Source organism: Pantherophis guttatus, chromosome 3, assembly GCF_059756535.1.
Source record: "Pantherophis guttatus breed Tessera chromosome 3, ASM5975653v1, whole genome shotgun sequence".
Lineage (NCBI taxonomy): Eukaryota > Metazoa > Chordata > Lepidosauria > Squamata > Colubridae > Pantherophis > Pantherophis guttatus.
In genome coordinates, this window is record NC_142065.1 from 82,913,245 (window position 1) to 82,930,647 (window position 17,403).

Here is a 17,403-nt window from a genome sequence, read left to right on the forward strand (position 1 = left end):
AATTGGATTGCATGGAAATAATTGGAATATTCATGTTCATATTGATTAATATACAAAAAAGATAGTTATATAACTAATTGATTTATATTAAAATGTTTAATTTATATTAAACAACTGTAATATTACATAATTAACCAATGTGAGGATGGATATAAAAATAGATGACAATGGGAAGGGGTATAATATAGAATCGAAGGGAAAAAATGATTTTGATTAAGATTAGAGATGAGGATGAAGGGTAATATTGATTTTTTTAAAAAATAGATAAGGAATAAATATGGCAAAAAGGAAATATAGAAATTGTAAATTTAATTGAAATGACTAAACACTGTTTAAATTTGTGAACTGGCCAAATACTCTGTTCAAAGAAAATAAATTGTATGTTTGTATGTGTGTTTCTAATTATTGCTATTTATTCATATTTGTTCTCTTTTATTCTTTAAAGTTTAACAATTCATTCTTTATTTTAATATCTTTATATTTGTTTGGGATTGCTTTTCTTCCATTTCATCTTTTTTACTGTACAGCAATCTTTCTCCTCAAATCTACCACCTCTCTCTTTTCTTTCCTTCTTACTTTCTCCCCCCCGCTTCTCCTCCTCCCTACTTCCTCTTCCTTTCTCCTTCTCCTCCTCTCTTCCTCCCTCTCTTACCCTCACTCCTACTCTAATTTCCCTTCCCTTCCTTCCTCCCTTCTCTTCCTTTCCTCTCTCTCCTTCTTTCTTCCATCTCTCTTCTCCTTCCTTCATCCCTCTCTATTGCTGTATCCTTTTGTGCATATGGATTACTCAGAGGGCTGAAAAAGTTATTTTTGACTTGTCCTCGTACTTTTGACCACTCCTTGAACTTACCACTGTCCTCACATTTTACGTTTTTCGCCCTATCTTGTCACCATGGTGAAGAGAAGCAGTTGTGAAATGAGTGACACGGTTGTTAAGAATGCTACAATGGGCATAAGGGTGAGGACCGGTCAAAAGTGTGAAGACCTGTCAGAAATGACTTTTTTCAGCCCTCTGGGTAGTCCTTTTGTGCATATGGACTACTCAGAGGGCTGAAAAAGTTATTTTTCACTGGTCCTCGCACTTTTGACCAGTCTTCGAACTTACAACTGTCCTCACATTTTACGTTTTGCGCCCTATCTTGTCACTGTGGTGAAGACAAGTAGTGGTGAAATGACTGGCACAGTTGTTAAGAATGCTGCAACGGGCATAAATGTGAGGAAGGTCATAAGTGCAAGGACTGGTCAAAAATGTGAGGACCAGTCAGAAATGACTTTTTTCAGCCCTCTGAATAGTCCCTATGTGCATATGGACTAGACAGAAGGCTGAAAAAGTTATTTTTGACCGGTCCTCGCACTTTTGACCAGTCCTTGAACTTATGACTGTCCTCACATTTTACATTTTACGCCCTATCTTGTCATCGTGGTGAAGAGAAGTAGTGGTGAAATGACTGACACGGTTGTTAAGAATGCCGCAACGGGCATAAATGTGAGGATGGTCATAAGTGCGAGGACCAGTCAGAAATGACTTTTTTCAGCCCTCTGAGTAGTCCCTATGCACATAGCCACGCCCAACCAGTCACATGACCAGCTAGCCATGCCCACTCAGTCACATGACCACCAAGCCACACCCCAACTAAGCCACGCCCACAGAACCGGTTGTTAAAAAAATTGAATCCCACCACTGCTCAGAACAACTCACCGCCTTCTGATAAAGACACAGCAGTCCAGATCAATCAGAATCGAATTATAGTGAAAAACAGAATCCAATATTGGCTAATGCAAGGTAGAATCCAAAGCAGTGAAATTCAATAGAGTATTCTCCAGAGCAAGCTAAATTTCAGTCTCTTCAGCTCCACTGAGTGAATAAAACTGACACCAGCCGAGCGAAGGAGGCGGAACTAAGACAAAATTTAAAGGAACATACACTCAGTCTCTAGCTAACACACTATTGAAAACCCACGCTTTGGATTCTCCAAGCAGCGCGCTGGAGAAGACTTGTTCACATTGCCTTTGAAATGATGCAGACCACCTGGAAGTATGAGTTATGAGGACTTCAGTTTGCACAATACAATCATTTTGCTTCATACAGTTAGAATTTTCTGCAGGATGCTGCATAATTCCTGTAGTAAATGAGGACTACTTTCCTTTCAGCAAGTTAAACAAATAGTATTGGTCTGATTAATAAAAAAAAAGGAAGACTTCCTTAGAAATAGAAGAGATTAAAATTTAAGTGAGCTAGCCTGTGGCTCTTTTATTTTGAAATCTTACCAGGAAGGCAACTATGAATCTTGCAGAAAACTTCATGCTGTTTTCTGATTCATTCTTTTGGAATCAGTGTTTCAGGATAAAAAACATCCAACTAAACAAGACAATGGTGATTCAGTACAAAACTTGCTTATTCCTCATTAAAAAATAATCCCTAAAAATAATCTTCCTATCTATCCATAGCTCTCAAAGTATAACATATTTATTGGTAAATCATGCAGTTATTATATCTGCCTTTATTAGAAGGAAAAAATTAAATCAAGGGAAAAAAACAGTGGTTTTATTCACTGTCTGGCAACTACCTAACATTAGATCTTACCTTATATCAGAATAAACTTTCAACTATCTCACCAAAATAACAAAAACAGTAAAATTGTTGGCAGGTCCAAATTTTGGGGCAGAAGCAACATTAAAAATAACAAACCAATTAATCTTACTTAAAAAAAGACTAGTTTTCAGTCAGGAGCTGTTAAAAAGTTTGAAAGGGCAGACAAAAGCTACTAGTTTATTACTTGCTCTAAATGTCGGTTGCCCAATAAATACAATGTTATTGTTTGAACAATTGGCTGATGGGCAACTTGAATTGCCCATACAGAGAAAAAATGTTTTATCGTTACATAAAAAGAAATTTTCTTGACTATGCTACAAGTTGCATAAATCCAATGATCATTAATTAATACATTTCAAATTGTCATCATATAATTTGTATTAACATATGTGAAATTACTTTTTTAACAATATGAACATTAGTTTGAGTATCAGCCCAAAACAAAGTATTAGAATAAACTCAGTTTATACAGATGAAATCCCCCCAAATACATTATATCTCCAACATTTGCCAAGGAGTCTGATAAAGATGCAAAATGATCTTCTGATGAATTAATTTAAATTTAAGATTGTAAGAGACATGTTCAACATTCTTGAAAACACAAGGCCAAAGCTGTATTAAGCTAGGATATTCCTATACTATTCTAAAGCTCTTGCAACTTTTCAGTATCTATTTTAGAAATACTTTTTAGCTTATAAAAGCACTGCAAGTTTAAATTCTTCCAAACCATATCCCAATACATTTGTTTTTGTTGTTTTTAACCATTTGGTTGTGTCCAACTCTTGGCGACTTTATAGCCAAGTGCAGCTTCTTTCAGTTGTTTGATGTTCGTCTTTATATCAGTTTTGATGTTATTCACGTTATCAAACCAGCATTTTCTTTGCTTGCCCTTTCTTCTTGTTCCAACCACTATTCCTAGCATCATAATTGAGTATTTTTAAATTCTAAAAATGTATTATACATTTTAAATTTTTTTAAAAACCCCAATAATTTTGACCAACTAATTAATCACAAATCTAGGGTTTATAGTAATAAACAATGGGCCACATTGAGAGTCAGCTATGGTGTAGTGGTTAAGGCATTAGGTTAGAAACCAGGAAAGTTCTGGTTCCACCTTAACTTTGAAGTCAGCTGGGTGATCTTGGGCCAATCAGTTTCTCTCAAACTGAAGAAGCAGGCAATGACAAATCACTTCTGAAAAAATTTGCCAAAAAAACTTCAAGGACCAGACCAGGCAGTTGCCAAGGTTAAAAAAATGATTTTAAGGAACAACAAAACAGAACTAAATTAACCAAAATAAATATACATAAATATAGCAGTTTGTATCATCATCATCATCATCATCATTATAAAAGTTATTTGTCCAGATGCATTAACAGATACTTTAAAATACAGCATTACTCTGAATTAAGTCAAATTATATTAATGTTCCATCCGTCCGGAGCTCGGTGAGTAACTCATTCCAGAGGGCAGGAGCGCCCACAGAGAACGTTCTACCCCTGGACGTCGCCAGCCGACATTGTCTGGTCGACGGTATCCTGAGGAGGGCAGCCCTGTGTGAGCGGACAGGACGGTGGGAGGTGGGTAGGAGATGGTCCTCAAGTACCCCGGACCTAAGCCATGGTTCAGGCATGGTTGCCTATAAAGAAGGATCCATGCCTGGTGCCTGGGAAACCTGTATACCAGGTGAAGTATTAGGGGACCAGCCAAGCATACCTGGCTGAGGAGCCTGAGGTAAGACTTCCTCCTCAGAGGCAATGCATGTCTCCCTGCTGCTTTCAGGAATGGCAGAATGCCTATCAGCCTCTGCCCATTTTTGGGCCTTGTCAAATTGCTTTTCTAATACACGTTGACGTCTCTTAGCATCCTTTTCTGATGCAGAGGAAGTGGAGGCTGGACAGAAAGGTGGGACCTGGTGGAGGTTCCTTTGGATTTTGACTTCCCTTTATTAGGGGCTGTAACAACCGAGGTCTGTCTGAGAGAAGAACAACCAGGGTTGCGAGAGGAAGACAGTGCTGGTAACTCACACTTTATTATTGCAAAGTTGCTCAGTTCAAATTCTTCTTTTATCTTTTGCCTAGATATAACGATAAATACAGACTAAGTATATCCAATAAATAAGAATGTCATTAGCAAGTTTATTTCTCTTCACTTCATCAGCAGGTAATATTACAAATGAGATTACATTAAATGTACATTGTTGTTTTAAGGAAAAGAGAGATATTGAGGACATCATCAATTTGAGGTTACTCCTGGTGATTTATACGACTAAAACTATGCAGTTTTCTTCTCAAAAGCACATGTTGTCTCCTTCTCCATTCCAATTCAACTTGTAACCCTGGAATGTTTGGGCTGTCTTCCACCCAAATACTAATCAGGCTTGACCATGCTTATTTAACCAATTACTAACTAGTCAGACAATGTTTGGCAACTGCAGCCATCTACAAACAATGCTATTAGGAGTGTAATTCAAGGAGACATAACATTTAAGTACCTAGAGGAAAAACCTGTTTGTCTCTTACCCTTGCGATATGCTAGATCAAAAGCAAGCACAAGTGAAGAGATTATGGAGTACTAAGTAAACAGTTTGTGTCCCTAACCTGTCCATGATTTGTGAAGAGAGAAATTTATATCATTTTTTTTTTTTTAAATTGTTCCTTCAAGTCAGTTTTAGACTACAGGCAACCGCCTGGACTAATCCCTGCAGTTTTCATGGCAAGCTTTTTCAGAAGTGGTTTGCCACTGCCTCCTTTCTAGAGCTGACTGAAAGTGACTAGTCGAAGATCACCCAGCCAGCTAAAGCTACACTACATCAAACTGGCTTTCTTCCTTTAATATGACAAATCTATAAAATGTATTGCCCACATAGCAAGGAATGTTGCTTTAACAACATTATCCATATTCTGATAAATTAACTGGAGTGTTTACATCTCACATATCAGGAAGAGTTCACAATCTGGTATACGTCAAAGTATTTATCATTTTCTTCCTCTTGCAGTGAGAGAGTGAACCAACTGCATTATTTTCTATTAAAAAAGTAAGAAAGAAAATGAGCACTCTTGGGCCACAGATTGAGTGTTCTATTTCCCTGTCTATGCAATTACTATGATTTATAGTTTCATCTATATGCATACACACATTGCAACTCCCTTTTGGCTGTTTATTAGTATGCACTGCCTATACGTTTTTGACAGATCTAGAAGAAAAGAAACATCTCTTCTTGTATTCTAAAAATACTGGGTTAAATAAGAGACAAAATTATTTCTAATACTTGAAAGATTATGGCTGAATTAAAAAGTATATTCAGATCCTTACAATAATTCCTCCCTTTACATCAAGCAATTAGAAAAAACACAAAATTTATTGATTTTTATCCAATTTTTAAAATAATAACTCAAGGTGGCAAACATATATAATTCAGTGCTGCTTTCTTTTCTTATTTTCTACACAACAACAACAACCCTGTGAGGTGAGTTGGGCCCAGTCCATAACCCTGGACACCTACTATTATTTCTTTGCTTATATCATTAAAGTTACTTTTTCCTTCTAGCCTATGGGATTATCATAGATTTATCCTTTTCAAAGGGAAAAGTACCTTGGAATAATAGTGAGACTGGAAACAGTTTTCAATGCAACCTTTTCCTTTATTAATTTTCAATTGACACTTCATAGAACCTCAAAATATAGCACAGCTAATATACAAGCAATATTGCCAACCAACTGAGTTGGCAGTTTGGGGGTTCAAGTATCTTCTGCATCAGTTCCTGCTTGTATTTTTAAAGATCAGTTAGTCAGTTGTAGTGGCATATAAACTGACTTCTATACCTTCTTTTCTGTTGTAGAAATTTTTTTCTGATGGTCCAAAATCTACTCTTCCTTATAAAGGCCTAAGAAATATGGCCATGTATCAGATAAACCATTATCTTGTCTACATTTTCTTAGTCTCAACCTTTTCTATATTTTTCTTTCTTGAGATTTGCTAGTCTGACCATTTTCCCCAAATCCTCTCTTTACTTTGGTTTGGATCAAGTTTTCCTGTGGATTTCACAGCAAATCTCAATTTTAAAATCTACTTTGTCCTCCATTCTCTCTTTCCTCTGCTGTCTTCCTTAATGGTCTTTGGGCATTTATGCAACAAATAAGTGACAGATGTGAGTAATCAAGTTTTTATTTTGATTTTTTTTTTACAAAGATAAAACAAGGTTGGGCTTGGCTAATACACAGAATGGAGATCCCCTGGGAACATCATGGCTATAGGCTAGGTTGGAAAAATTGAAAGAAACATCCTAGAAATCAGCAATAGCAACCCATTTCACTATCTTTGCGAGAAAAAAAAGTACCTATATAAATCTATGAAGTCAGAGCTTGATTTGATAAAGATTTTACCTTTAGAACAGTTAACTCTTTCATCAGTTACCACCTGGGTCCAATCAGCACTTTTCTTGCAATAAGGGTATAGCTTAATGGCCCTTAGAGGCATTTTTATAAAGATTAATTAGGCAGGAAAAGAAGTAAACACCTCACGGTACAAATTCTGTTTTAGAGTATCTTTTTTCAAAGCAATATTATACAGAAAGGAAATGAGAAACTATAAATAAACTAAAGAGCAATGATGCAATCTGATCACAATACAATTTGTTTATAATATTGCTTTTCAATGGGGCTCATTTTGTTGTATGTAGAGACAATATGCAATAGTTAAAAAAAAAGCTTTGTGGGAAATTGTTGAAACTATTTTCTCCAATCGTGAAACATTTTACAGACTTTTATTGCGATTTCTATACCTTATTTATAACTGAAGTATGAATATATACTTATTCATCATATTTTCTTGAGTTAAGAAACATTGAGCAGAGAGCAAGAAATAATAAGCAAAATAAAATGTAATCCTAATATAACAGAATATGAGATACAGCTGAATCTAGTTTTCAACGCCTCATTCATTATACCTCTCTATACCTTTCTAATCTGGCAAGCCACCCATGTTTATGTCCAAGCATTGATTTATACAATGACCTTTTATTCTTTGAACTTCTCATATTTCCTAAGGATTTCTTCAAATCATCCAACTGCAAGTTTGCTTTTCCCTACTTCTTAGCATATTCACCCTTCATATGTATTTGAGTTGCGATTAAGACCTCATTCTCTCTATATGACACATATCTTCAACACAATTCTTCCATACTGTTTACTCACTTTAGCATTCAATCTACATTTATGTATCATCCATTTATTCTTTAACCTGTTACATTCTTCTTAAATAATCCATTTCCACTACTACTTGTGTCTCCTGAAATACTATTTTCATATAATAAAGTGAGCAGAAGTAAGTTGCTATATATAACCATTTTGCTTTTTTCAAGACACATTCATTCCTTACAACACATCAGAAACTGCCCACTACCTTTCTTTCTGCAGGTAAACATCTTTCTTCACATTTCAGTAAACATTTTGATAAATATACTGTTTGTTCTATTTTTTTCTATTTATTCATATCCTGGAACTGTTCACTTGACTTTCTCTATCAAACACAACTACCTTTGTACTTCACATTAATTTTCAGGTCCACGCCTATTCCATCACAGTCTTAGAGTTTGTTGCAAACATTTGGATTCTCAGACATCAATATGGCATCATCAGCATTAAAAAATACATGGTTATTCATGCTTTTGATCTATATACCTCTAATGTCACAAGTATTTATATATTTATTAATTATGAAGTTTAAATTATTGATATAACAATGAGTGCTGGTTTTGGAAGGGCCCATTTTTTCATTATTATTGAGCTGCCTAACATAAGCAAAGCTTTACATCTTGTCCATGAGATTTAACTGGCATATTACTCAATCAAACAAGTTATATTTAAATTGATAGGAGTTCTGTTGGGAATGGAATATTTAAATACTGTGTTCACTTCAGGACAGTAACTGACTAGTCCCTAGAAAAGACTAAGTCATAACCAAAATCAGTAATCTGAAACACTAAATATTTTCTCTTCCCCGCCCCTCATCCAGTGAACATCTAAAAATATCTTGATTTCAGACCTAACTACTATCTATAGAATGCTGAATGAGCAAAATAATTGCTGAATAATTCCAAGTCTAAAAGTACGTCAGCCTACAATTTAAGCATATGTATTTCTCAGCATTAGAAAGTTAGTGAAACTACTCAACCCAGCTTTTAACATAAGATATGCAATTAGTATAATTATAGTTTGAATCATAATTGTGATAGCTACTGTAAATTTGCTGAAAGTCTAGTCAGAATCTAGTCTTACTATTAAGAATGCAGAATATTTCCTGGTTGCCATTGTCATAGGCCAGGGGTGTCAAGCTCGATTTTATTGAGGGCCGCACCAGGGTTGTGTTTGCCCTCCAGGGGCCAGGGTAGGTGTGGCCAGTTCAATGTCACCAGTGTTGTATTAGCTCCTTTGAATGTTTTAAGTAGTTATGACATGGCAATCTACTTTAAAGAACAAGTATTTTGTGATATCTGTCACATTAAAATAAAATTGCTTTAGACCCTCTCTTCTCTTTCCTGCTAATCCTTTTGGAAATGATCCAGAAAATACTGAAAGAGAAAGCATATGACGACACCTGACAAGGAGTTTACAGACTCAATATTCTGCTAAGTAATGTGTACTGCATTGCAATGAGTTATTCATCATGCCAAATGCATTTCAAGTAGCATTTCTGAAAAAAGTTACATCTCAATAGTTCCATAGAATACTGATATTAATATCAGATTGAGACAGAATGAGACAAATTGTTGCACATGCATTGAGGTAGTGTATTTCAGTATTCTTGAATTAAATCAAAGTTTAAAGCAATCCAATAAATGAAGAGAAGTCTCTTGTTGCATACCACTTGTTTTGATTACTTTTTTCACTCTGTTGAAAAAATTCCTATTATATAAATCTTCTCTTGCTATTGGGTTACAAAGGAAAAAAGGGAATCAGTATCTCATAATTTTGTTGCACTAAACCACCAGTAAAAAAACCCAACAGGAAACACAATTGAAATTTGGATACAAGAAGCTTTAGTATTATATCAGAAAGGAAAGACAGAAGTTCCTAGACAAGAATTCCATGGTAATTGCCAGGATTAGAGGTAGCAAGCAGCTCATATTAGGAGTGGACATGCTGGTTTATTTTTACGTTTTTATAAGAGAGAATTATATTTAAAATCTAGATTATCTGAGAATGGTAACCAACATTAAGCAATTAAGCAATTAAGTTCAGACAAATGTGTCTCCTAATTACATTTAAAATAAGGAACTTGATTCCAAAAAGAGTATTAATGCCTATTCCCATATTTCAAATTTAGTCATAGTTTATTGGGATTCAGTGATATATCTTCATCAACTTCCTATAAAAGCTGTTTTTTAACATGCAATATAAATGTTAAAGTACATAACTAAGAATCATTTGAAATCAATCTATTTGGAGAAATATTTACTGGCATACAAACAGTTAACAATACCTGTTGCTAGGAAGAAAGATACAGAAGGATAGATTCAGACATAAGTATAGAAATATACATTTGTTCATAATCAATAGTTGAAATCACTTTGAAAAGGAAACATCAGATGTCAATCCCAAATTAACAGTATTTTTATACAAGTTCATAAAAAGGTTAAAATAATTAATATTTTTACTATATTTACTAAGCAAATACAAACAACCATTTGGCCATTTGTTTTATTCGCATTAAGTCAATTATGTTCACCATAGAAACAAATATATCACAATGGCTGGGTTCAGAGAATACAGTGAGCCATAAGCTACTAAATCAACATAATGACTATATAGTAGAGGAGAACTCAGAACTCTCTTCCACCCAGCTGTCACCTTCATAAATCCCTCCCCTTCCTGCTGTAAGCATCGATTTAATGCTGTTGCACTTCAAATTTTGAAGTGTCCTGACTTTCTGCCATCTTAAGTTAGTCAGCTCCACTTCCAGTGAGGCATCGGGGAACTGCTAAAATGGGCAGCTAGCAGCCATTATTTTCATGGGAATGGAAAGTGCAAATGAGAAAGATGAGATGGTGGCAAGGCAAGTCCTGGCAATGAAAAAGCACCAGGCTTTCAGTTACAGAAGAACTGCTGCAAAGTTACTGAGATAGAAATACAGGTTGTGGTGCCTATCTCAATTCATACAGAACAGGTCTTAAGCAATGACTGGATGTATGAATATTCTACTATAGAAAATGGTCAGTATAATCCTAAATGAAATTGTCAGATTTAAAATCAAAGTATTTTAATATGAAAATATAAACAACTACAACTTTGAGCAGAAATGTAAATGATCACAAATGATTCCTGTGATGCTTCATAGAATTAATGGACTTTTAAAAGTGTTTGTGGAGGAGAAGTAAAGCTTGAAATTATGCCAAGGACACAAAGATTTGAGAACAAACTAGGAGAGGGGAATGATGAAGACATTCAGATATGGTACATAGCCAAACTAAAGAAAGGCTGTGAAAAGAAAGGATGCATTTTATACTCTGAAAAGCCATGATACAAAGAAACAAAAGCCATAATAATTAGTTACTTTATTATGTCTCATCAAAACAAGTTTGTTCCTGTTTTAAAAGGGGGCTGTTATTCCTGTGTAAATGATTGGAAAATGTATGCGCATAGCTTTTTAATAATTGCATAGACATTCCCACTTGTCTAAACATACACACCCATTATGCAACTCTCTTTCATGCTAAGCAACTTTATGCAAAGCATAGAAAAAGTGTAAATATATGTTTAAACCATGTGCAAATGTATGTGAACTGAATCTGATTAGGAAGCATCTAACATAGAAACAAAATTCAGCTCTTGCTCAGAGCATAATATAGATTTGTTAATGCTTTTTATTTTTAGAACATACAAAAGCAGTATTAAAGTTATTCTGCTACTATACTAAGAAGGACATTTGATTGCCCTTGCATATAATCACACCATCCTCTTAAGGGATGTGTTGTACAAACCTCTTCTGAATCCATTCTATTAAAAAGAAGTTGCTCATTTAAATTTCCCTGATTTTTATTTAAATAAAGATAACTTTTAAAATAAGAGTAAACAAGAATGAACATTTTCCAGCTTTATTTTTAGAGTGGAATGGGAAGACTATTACTTCTCTTCATCCAATGCTGCAAGTTTAATCTCATTTGAATATTTTTTGAAAGAAGCACTTTTTACAAGGTTTTTTACATATTTCCCACCCATCCTCACTTCCTATTTGAAATAACCGCAAAAGCTTTTTACATCATTTTTACACATCCCCATTTATTTCTTCTCTCCATGTCTAAATATAGACTTTCTATATAAGTACAGCCAAAGTATCTTTTAACCTGTATACAAAATCCTATAGAGCAGGGCTGTTAAAACTGGCGGCCTGTGGGCCACATGCATCATGTGCAGGCCATGCCCACCCCAGCTCTGTGAAGGGAAAAAACATTGTGATATGTCACATGACAGCAATGTGATGCGATGAGTTTGACACCCGTGCTATAGAGATAATTACACCAGTACATTAAACTATATGAAAATTCCATAAAATAACAATCAGACTAGAAATAGGAGATTGTGAGGTCAAGTCGCACCTTAATCATGAAAAGCCAGGTGGGTGGCTTTGTGCCAGTCACACTATCTCAGCCCAACCCACCTAACAATGTTGTTGTTTCTGTGGGAAAAGAAGAGGAGGAAAGTGTGTTGGATATGTTTGCCACTCCAAGTAATTTGCAAAAAATAAGAAAGGCAAGAGAGAGATAAAATTAAAAAATAAAAACTTTCTTTTCTCTACCACACTTTTTTTAAAACCAAGAAAATAGTATAATACAACCAAATAGGTACGGTCACTAAAAAATTTTTTTTGATGCAGCAAAGATGTGCATACAAGTAATTATGTTCATGCTGCAACAATTTTGTCTGGGGTGATTTTGTAAACCGTCTGACTATAGTTTAATAGATTTTGGGAATTGCTTGTTTTATGCTTCCAGGAAAGGCCTACAGAGAATTTTGACAAGTGTGTCTAAACTCATCACAGAATTTTTGTAGATGGTTAGGCTCTTTTGAACAATAACGTTCTGTAAATCTGATAAAAATATCTCAAGAATATATTCTTGCTCTCTAACAATTGTAATGCTTTACCGTGGAGTAACAGGTAGTGAAGTTAAAGCACAATGAAGAGAAAATATATTGCCTTCATGATTAAATCTTTATTTAATATAGGAAGAAATAAACAGGAACATAACCAGCTCCCACTGCCTCTTCCCGGCTTACATTTTCTAAAAGGTTAGCACTTTACAAAGGACATTTCAGGTTTTTTTGCGTCTGTGTACGGGCGCGCTGCTTTTTAGCCTTTTACAGTATTCTACCATTGACTTCCAAGACGCAACCCGTCAAAACAACATATCTTCAAATCCTAAGGATGCCCAGCGAGTTATTTTTTTGGGGGGGAGGAGAATTTTTTTAATCTGGGAATCGGTAACAAATCCTTTGCTCAATCACCAGGAAAGCTTTTGACTGGAATCGCAGAGATAATCATAGTTGGAAAGACTTTTTAAACAGGAGGCATCATCACCAGTTCACAAACCTCCAACGTAGCCAGAGCCAGGAGTGGGGAAACAATGATTGGGGGGGGGGAGGAGGAGGGAGAAGTAGGACTGCTGGGTTGAGAAGTGGGGTGGGGGTGGGGGGAGGCTTTAAAACGAAGGCTTAGGGCCGGGCCTAGTTAAGGACACGGCGAGGATTCGGTTACCTGCTTCATCCCGTAGTTGCTGACTATCCCCCCCCCACTCCAAAAAAGAGAGGAAGGCTCGGGAAGTCCTGAGAAACTGATGGCGCGGATTCCTAACCGCCGGGCGGCATTCTTTTGCTCGGGCTGCTTCGCCGAGTAACGCCGTAGCCAAGGATCCTTCGCAATTCCTCCCCACCCCCAATGTACACACATCCTTCCCTCCCCCGAGCGGCTATCCTCTCTCCCCCCCCCACCCCACACTCGCTTCCCCATTCGCGGCCAGCCTGGCCCACGCCTGGCTGCTCCCAACCGCAGTGCCTGCCCCAGTGTTTACCCCGCCACCGCAACCCCCCCCCTCGCCTCAGCAGCCCGTGTCCCGCCTGGACCCCCTTGCCCTGCCTGCTTACCTGCCCGTAGTAGGGCTTCCTGAGCCAGGCCCCCGCAGAGACCCTCCTCGCCATGGCAATGGCACATCCCCGCAGCGGGCTGCAGCAGTCGGAGGGTTTGTTTATTTTATTTTATTATTTTTGGTCGGCCGCTCGGCCAGATGGCCGGACGGCTTCAGTCAAAAGCGGATGAACGGCGGGGGCCGACCGGCGGGCTGCGGTTCGGGCTCAGCTCGCCCTGCCAAGAAAGCAGCAAAACGTGCCCGAAAGCGGGGCGGGCGGCTCCTCTCGCGTCTCTCCGCCCCGCCCCCTTCGCCGCCTCTCCCCCCCCGCCCCCCCCCGCGCGCGCCTTTGCCAACTGTCACAAAGCGCGGCTTTCTCGTGGCCTGAGCCTCAGAGGGGAGGGGCCGCCGAGGAGCAACTCCTCGACCTGAGGGGAGGAATGGAGGCACCTCAGCTGCTTCGGCCGACGCGCCAAAACCCGCCTGCGCTCGCCTTTCTGCTTCCCTCTCATTCTCCTCGGATTAAAAAAAAAAAAGAAGAAGAAGGAGAGGGAGGCTTCCGGTTCTGGAGGGCGGCTTGGTGGCGCGCCGCCCAGAATTTATCCGCCTGCCTCGGCAGCGTCTTGAGCCCTCCAGGAAGGGGAGAAGAGAGGGTTTGGGGGGCTCCCTCCAGCCTGAGAGCGCTGCCGCTCTGCAGTGGGAGGGATCGTGCCCACCCGAAGGAAAAGAGAGTCACGAAACGCGTGGAGTGTGTGTGTGTGTGGAGGGGGGAAACGAATCCCGCTGAAGTGGGGCGGGAGGGTCAGATGGTCCTTGGGGATACTACTAACCCGATACTACTCAAGCTGGATCCTGAGTTCTGTTAAGATCGGGAGTTATCCGGATGATGAGTAAGGCAGTGCCATGTGCTGGGGATGGTAAAGAGAGAGAGGGTCGGGGACGGGGTCCACGCGTGGAGTGGCGTGGGCGTGCTGGAGGTTGCCGGGATGTTCTCCCTAGCGCTCTTCATCTTCTTCACTATTTTTCTTTTTTTTAAAAAAGAAAAGAAAAATACAGTGTGGCAAGTGCTATGTGCAGGTAGCCAAATCGGGACATGCTGTAGTGTAACTGTACCGCAATAGTTTAACATGGCAAGCAAGTGGTGCTGAATTTCAAATAATGTATTTATAGTGTCTCGGTGATGGAAGGAAATATCACTTTTTGATGCTATGTACAAACTGGCTGGTGCGGTTTAAAATGTCAGGTGATTTTTATAAAAAAAAGGATCAAGGGCCGGTTTCACACATCCATTCTACTAGGCTCTGTAGTACTTGCTCTTGTAAATATGTCATTTATACAGCTTAATTGTATTGATATGACTTAATGTAGTTAATTACTGGACTTTAATCTATCCAACTGCTAGAGCCAGAGGAGGTAATAACATTAGTTAATATTTAAGAAATTCAGAGAAACTGACAATTTGCTTATGGTGAACTAGCCTCTTTTTAAATATTAAAACAACATCTTGGTTTCCCATTACAGCCTATCTATCCCTCCACCCCAAAATTTATCAAATATTTCTTAAGACTACTGCAAATCTGATTTATTTTTGTCGGGTTAGAAACTCATGCCATCCACTTTCAAAATAATATTCTGGCCCTAGTACATTGAAAGTGTGTTTGTGTGTGCTTGTGTGTGTAATTCTTTCACTATTAGTGAAATACTTTCATCATTAGTGAAACGGATAGATTAAATTCAGTATTCTATAATAAAGCAACACCCATGATTCAGTGTATCTGCCTTCTTTTGAATATACTGAATGAATCTGCTGGATATTGTCATTTGTGCTTTCAAAATACCTGATGGTAACCCTGAATAACTGCTTTCTTCTGAAAACAAATGTAGGCTTCAGTTTCATTCCAACAATTTGCCATTAATAATAGACATTAGGATGATTAATCACAATGTACAATGGAGAAAAACAATGAGGTTTACTGATGAGTGAATAAAATTACACGTGTTTCCTTATTATGTTCACGGCCCAAGCTTTTTACATCATTAATAAAACAATTGACACTGGCAGTTCTCAATAGGCTTTATGTTCATTAGCCAGCCATAGTATAGTCTCTATTTTCATGTCTAAGTTTTCTATGAAACGCAACGTGAAATATTTTTTGCTCTTAGTAAAGGTACATCAAAGGAGAGAAAGGTATTCATGTTCATTTAAGTGGCAAATGTGAAGTTCAGGCAAATAAAGTCCTATACTTATAATCTAAGAAGAAATACACTTCTAACCAATGAGAGTTTCCTTAGAGTGAAGTTTGACTGCTAGTTGCATGAAGAAGTCATGTTCTTTTCTGGCAACAGGGTGAAAGTGGTTTGCTGTTAACCTTCCAGAATGTTTTGTTGACTTCCGAGGCCTTAGGATTTCTTGATGGTATGTGTTAACCAGGTCTACCTTTTCTTTTCCAGAATCACCAAGATCAGCTAAATACCAGTACCTAGTGAACACTCATTATTACTAAATAAATGTAGATTTAGGTCAAATTCCATCAAGGTTAATGTAATTCACGGTATAGTTTCATCACTATAGGGCAAATGCATTAAAGCAATGAGAAATTAAGGAGGTGGCACATAAAATATCTTCCAGCATATCTTTTCAAGAGAAATATTAACAATTCCATTTTAAAAATTTCATTAAAAATCAATAAAAACATACGTGAAGCACAGAATATTATTTACCTGAGCAGCTGTTGCCTGGAACAAGCACAAATAATTTAGCTACAAAGGCAGCTAACAGCTTAATTTAAAAAGCTTAATTTAAAAAGCTAGCAGTTTAATTTAATGTTGATGAAGAAACTACAGAAACTTAGGTAACCCTGGAGACATGGCATGGCTGCATAGAGGGATAGTATTAGTATTAATTCTGATGTATCGTGAGAAGGAAATTGGAAAGGGAAACAGCATTAATATACAGAAACGCACACCAAATGTATATGTGAAACTGCAGATCAAATTTTCACAAATCTTTGGTGATGAACATGATCTCCCTTAAATATTTATTATGTGCTAAAAGTATTTAGAATGTGTGTAACATAATCACATAGTCAAGTCATATAAATAGTGTCACTAGGAAAATCCATAAAGATCAATTCATAAGACTAGAAGTACTTCATTGTTGGGCAGGTCTTTGAGCCAACTTCAATAAAGGGCAAAGGTTAGTCTTTGCAGTGGAACTGTATTGATTATGATGCAAATGTAGTAACTCAGGGTTCTAACAAATTCAATGCTATAATTTGCGGAAGAAAAAGATCTTACAGGTGTATTTTTGTGCGTATGTTAAATCATGAGTTAATAATTTATATCCATCCCGGGCTTTCTGTGCAGTCCTTAAGATTCCCTTAGTTGCTGCCAACTTTTCAATAAATTGAAATTAAATTTTTAATTCAGTTTTAGTACTGGATAAAGTGGGAGAGGGGAAGCAGTGGAAAATCCATTTGGAAATTCTATATCCCATAATGTTGTCCTATCAAGATCATCATTTGCGGGGGGTGGGGGGGAGGCAATGCAGAATGAGCATCTTCTTTACAACCCTGCATATAACAGTCAAATAAAGCATAAGAGTTGCAGAACAGGGAATAGAGCAGTTTTTACATTTTATGCCTTGCAGCCTTCAGCCCTGATTTTGGGAAGCCATGAATTGTTTGGTGC

At 37.4% G+C, this 17,403-nt stretch overlaps 1 protein-coding gene across 5 annotated transcripts in view; it reads right to left on the minus strand.

The window, feature by feature from the left end:
- The window catches only part of DIPK1A (divergent protein kinase domain 1A), a 33,473-nt gene that overhangs the window by 10,104 nt on the left and 5,966 nt on the right, over positions 1-17,403 (minus strand). The window contains exon 1 of one of the 5 annotated variants that reach the window (XM_034437243.3): positions 13,733-14,249. The exons of 1 other annotated variant lie outside the window; for it this stretch is intronic. In XM_034437243.3, coding sequence (XP_034293134.1) covers positions 13,733-13,786 — 54 coding nt within the window. In that variant the 5' untranslated portion in view covers positions 13,787-14,249. Of the gene's footprint in view, positions 1-12,189; positions 12,246-13,346; positions 13,527-13,732; positions 14,250-17,403 lie in introns of those variants that run through there. 3 more of the 5 variants (XM_087889972.1, XM_060690041.2, XM_060690042.2) reach the window with 3 other exon arrangements.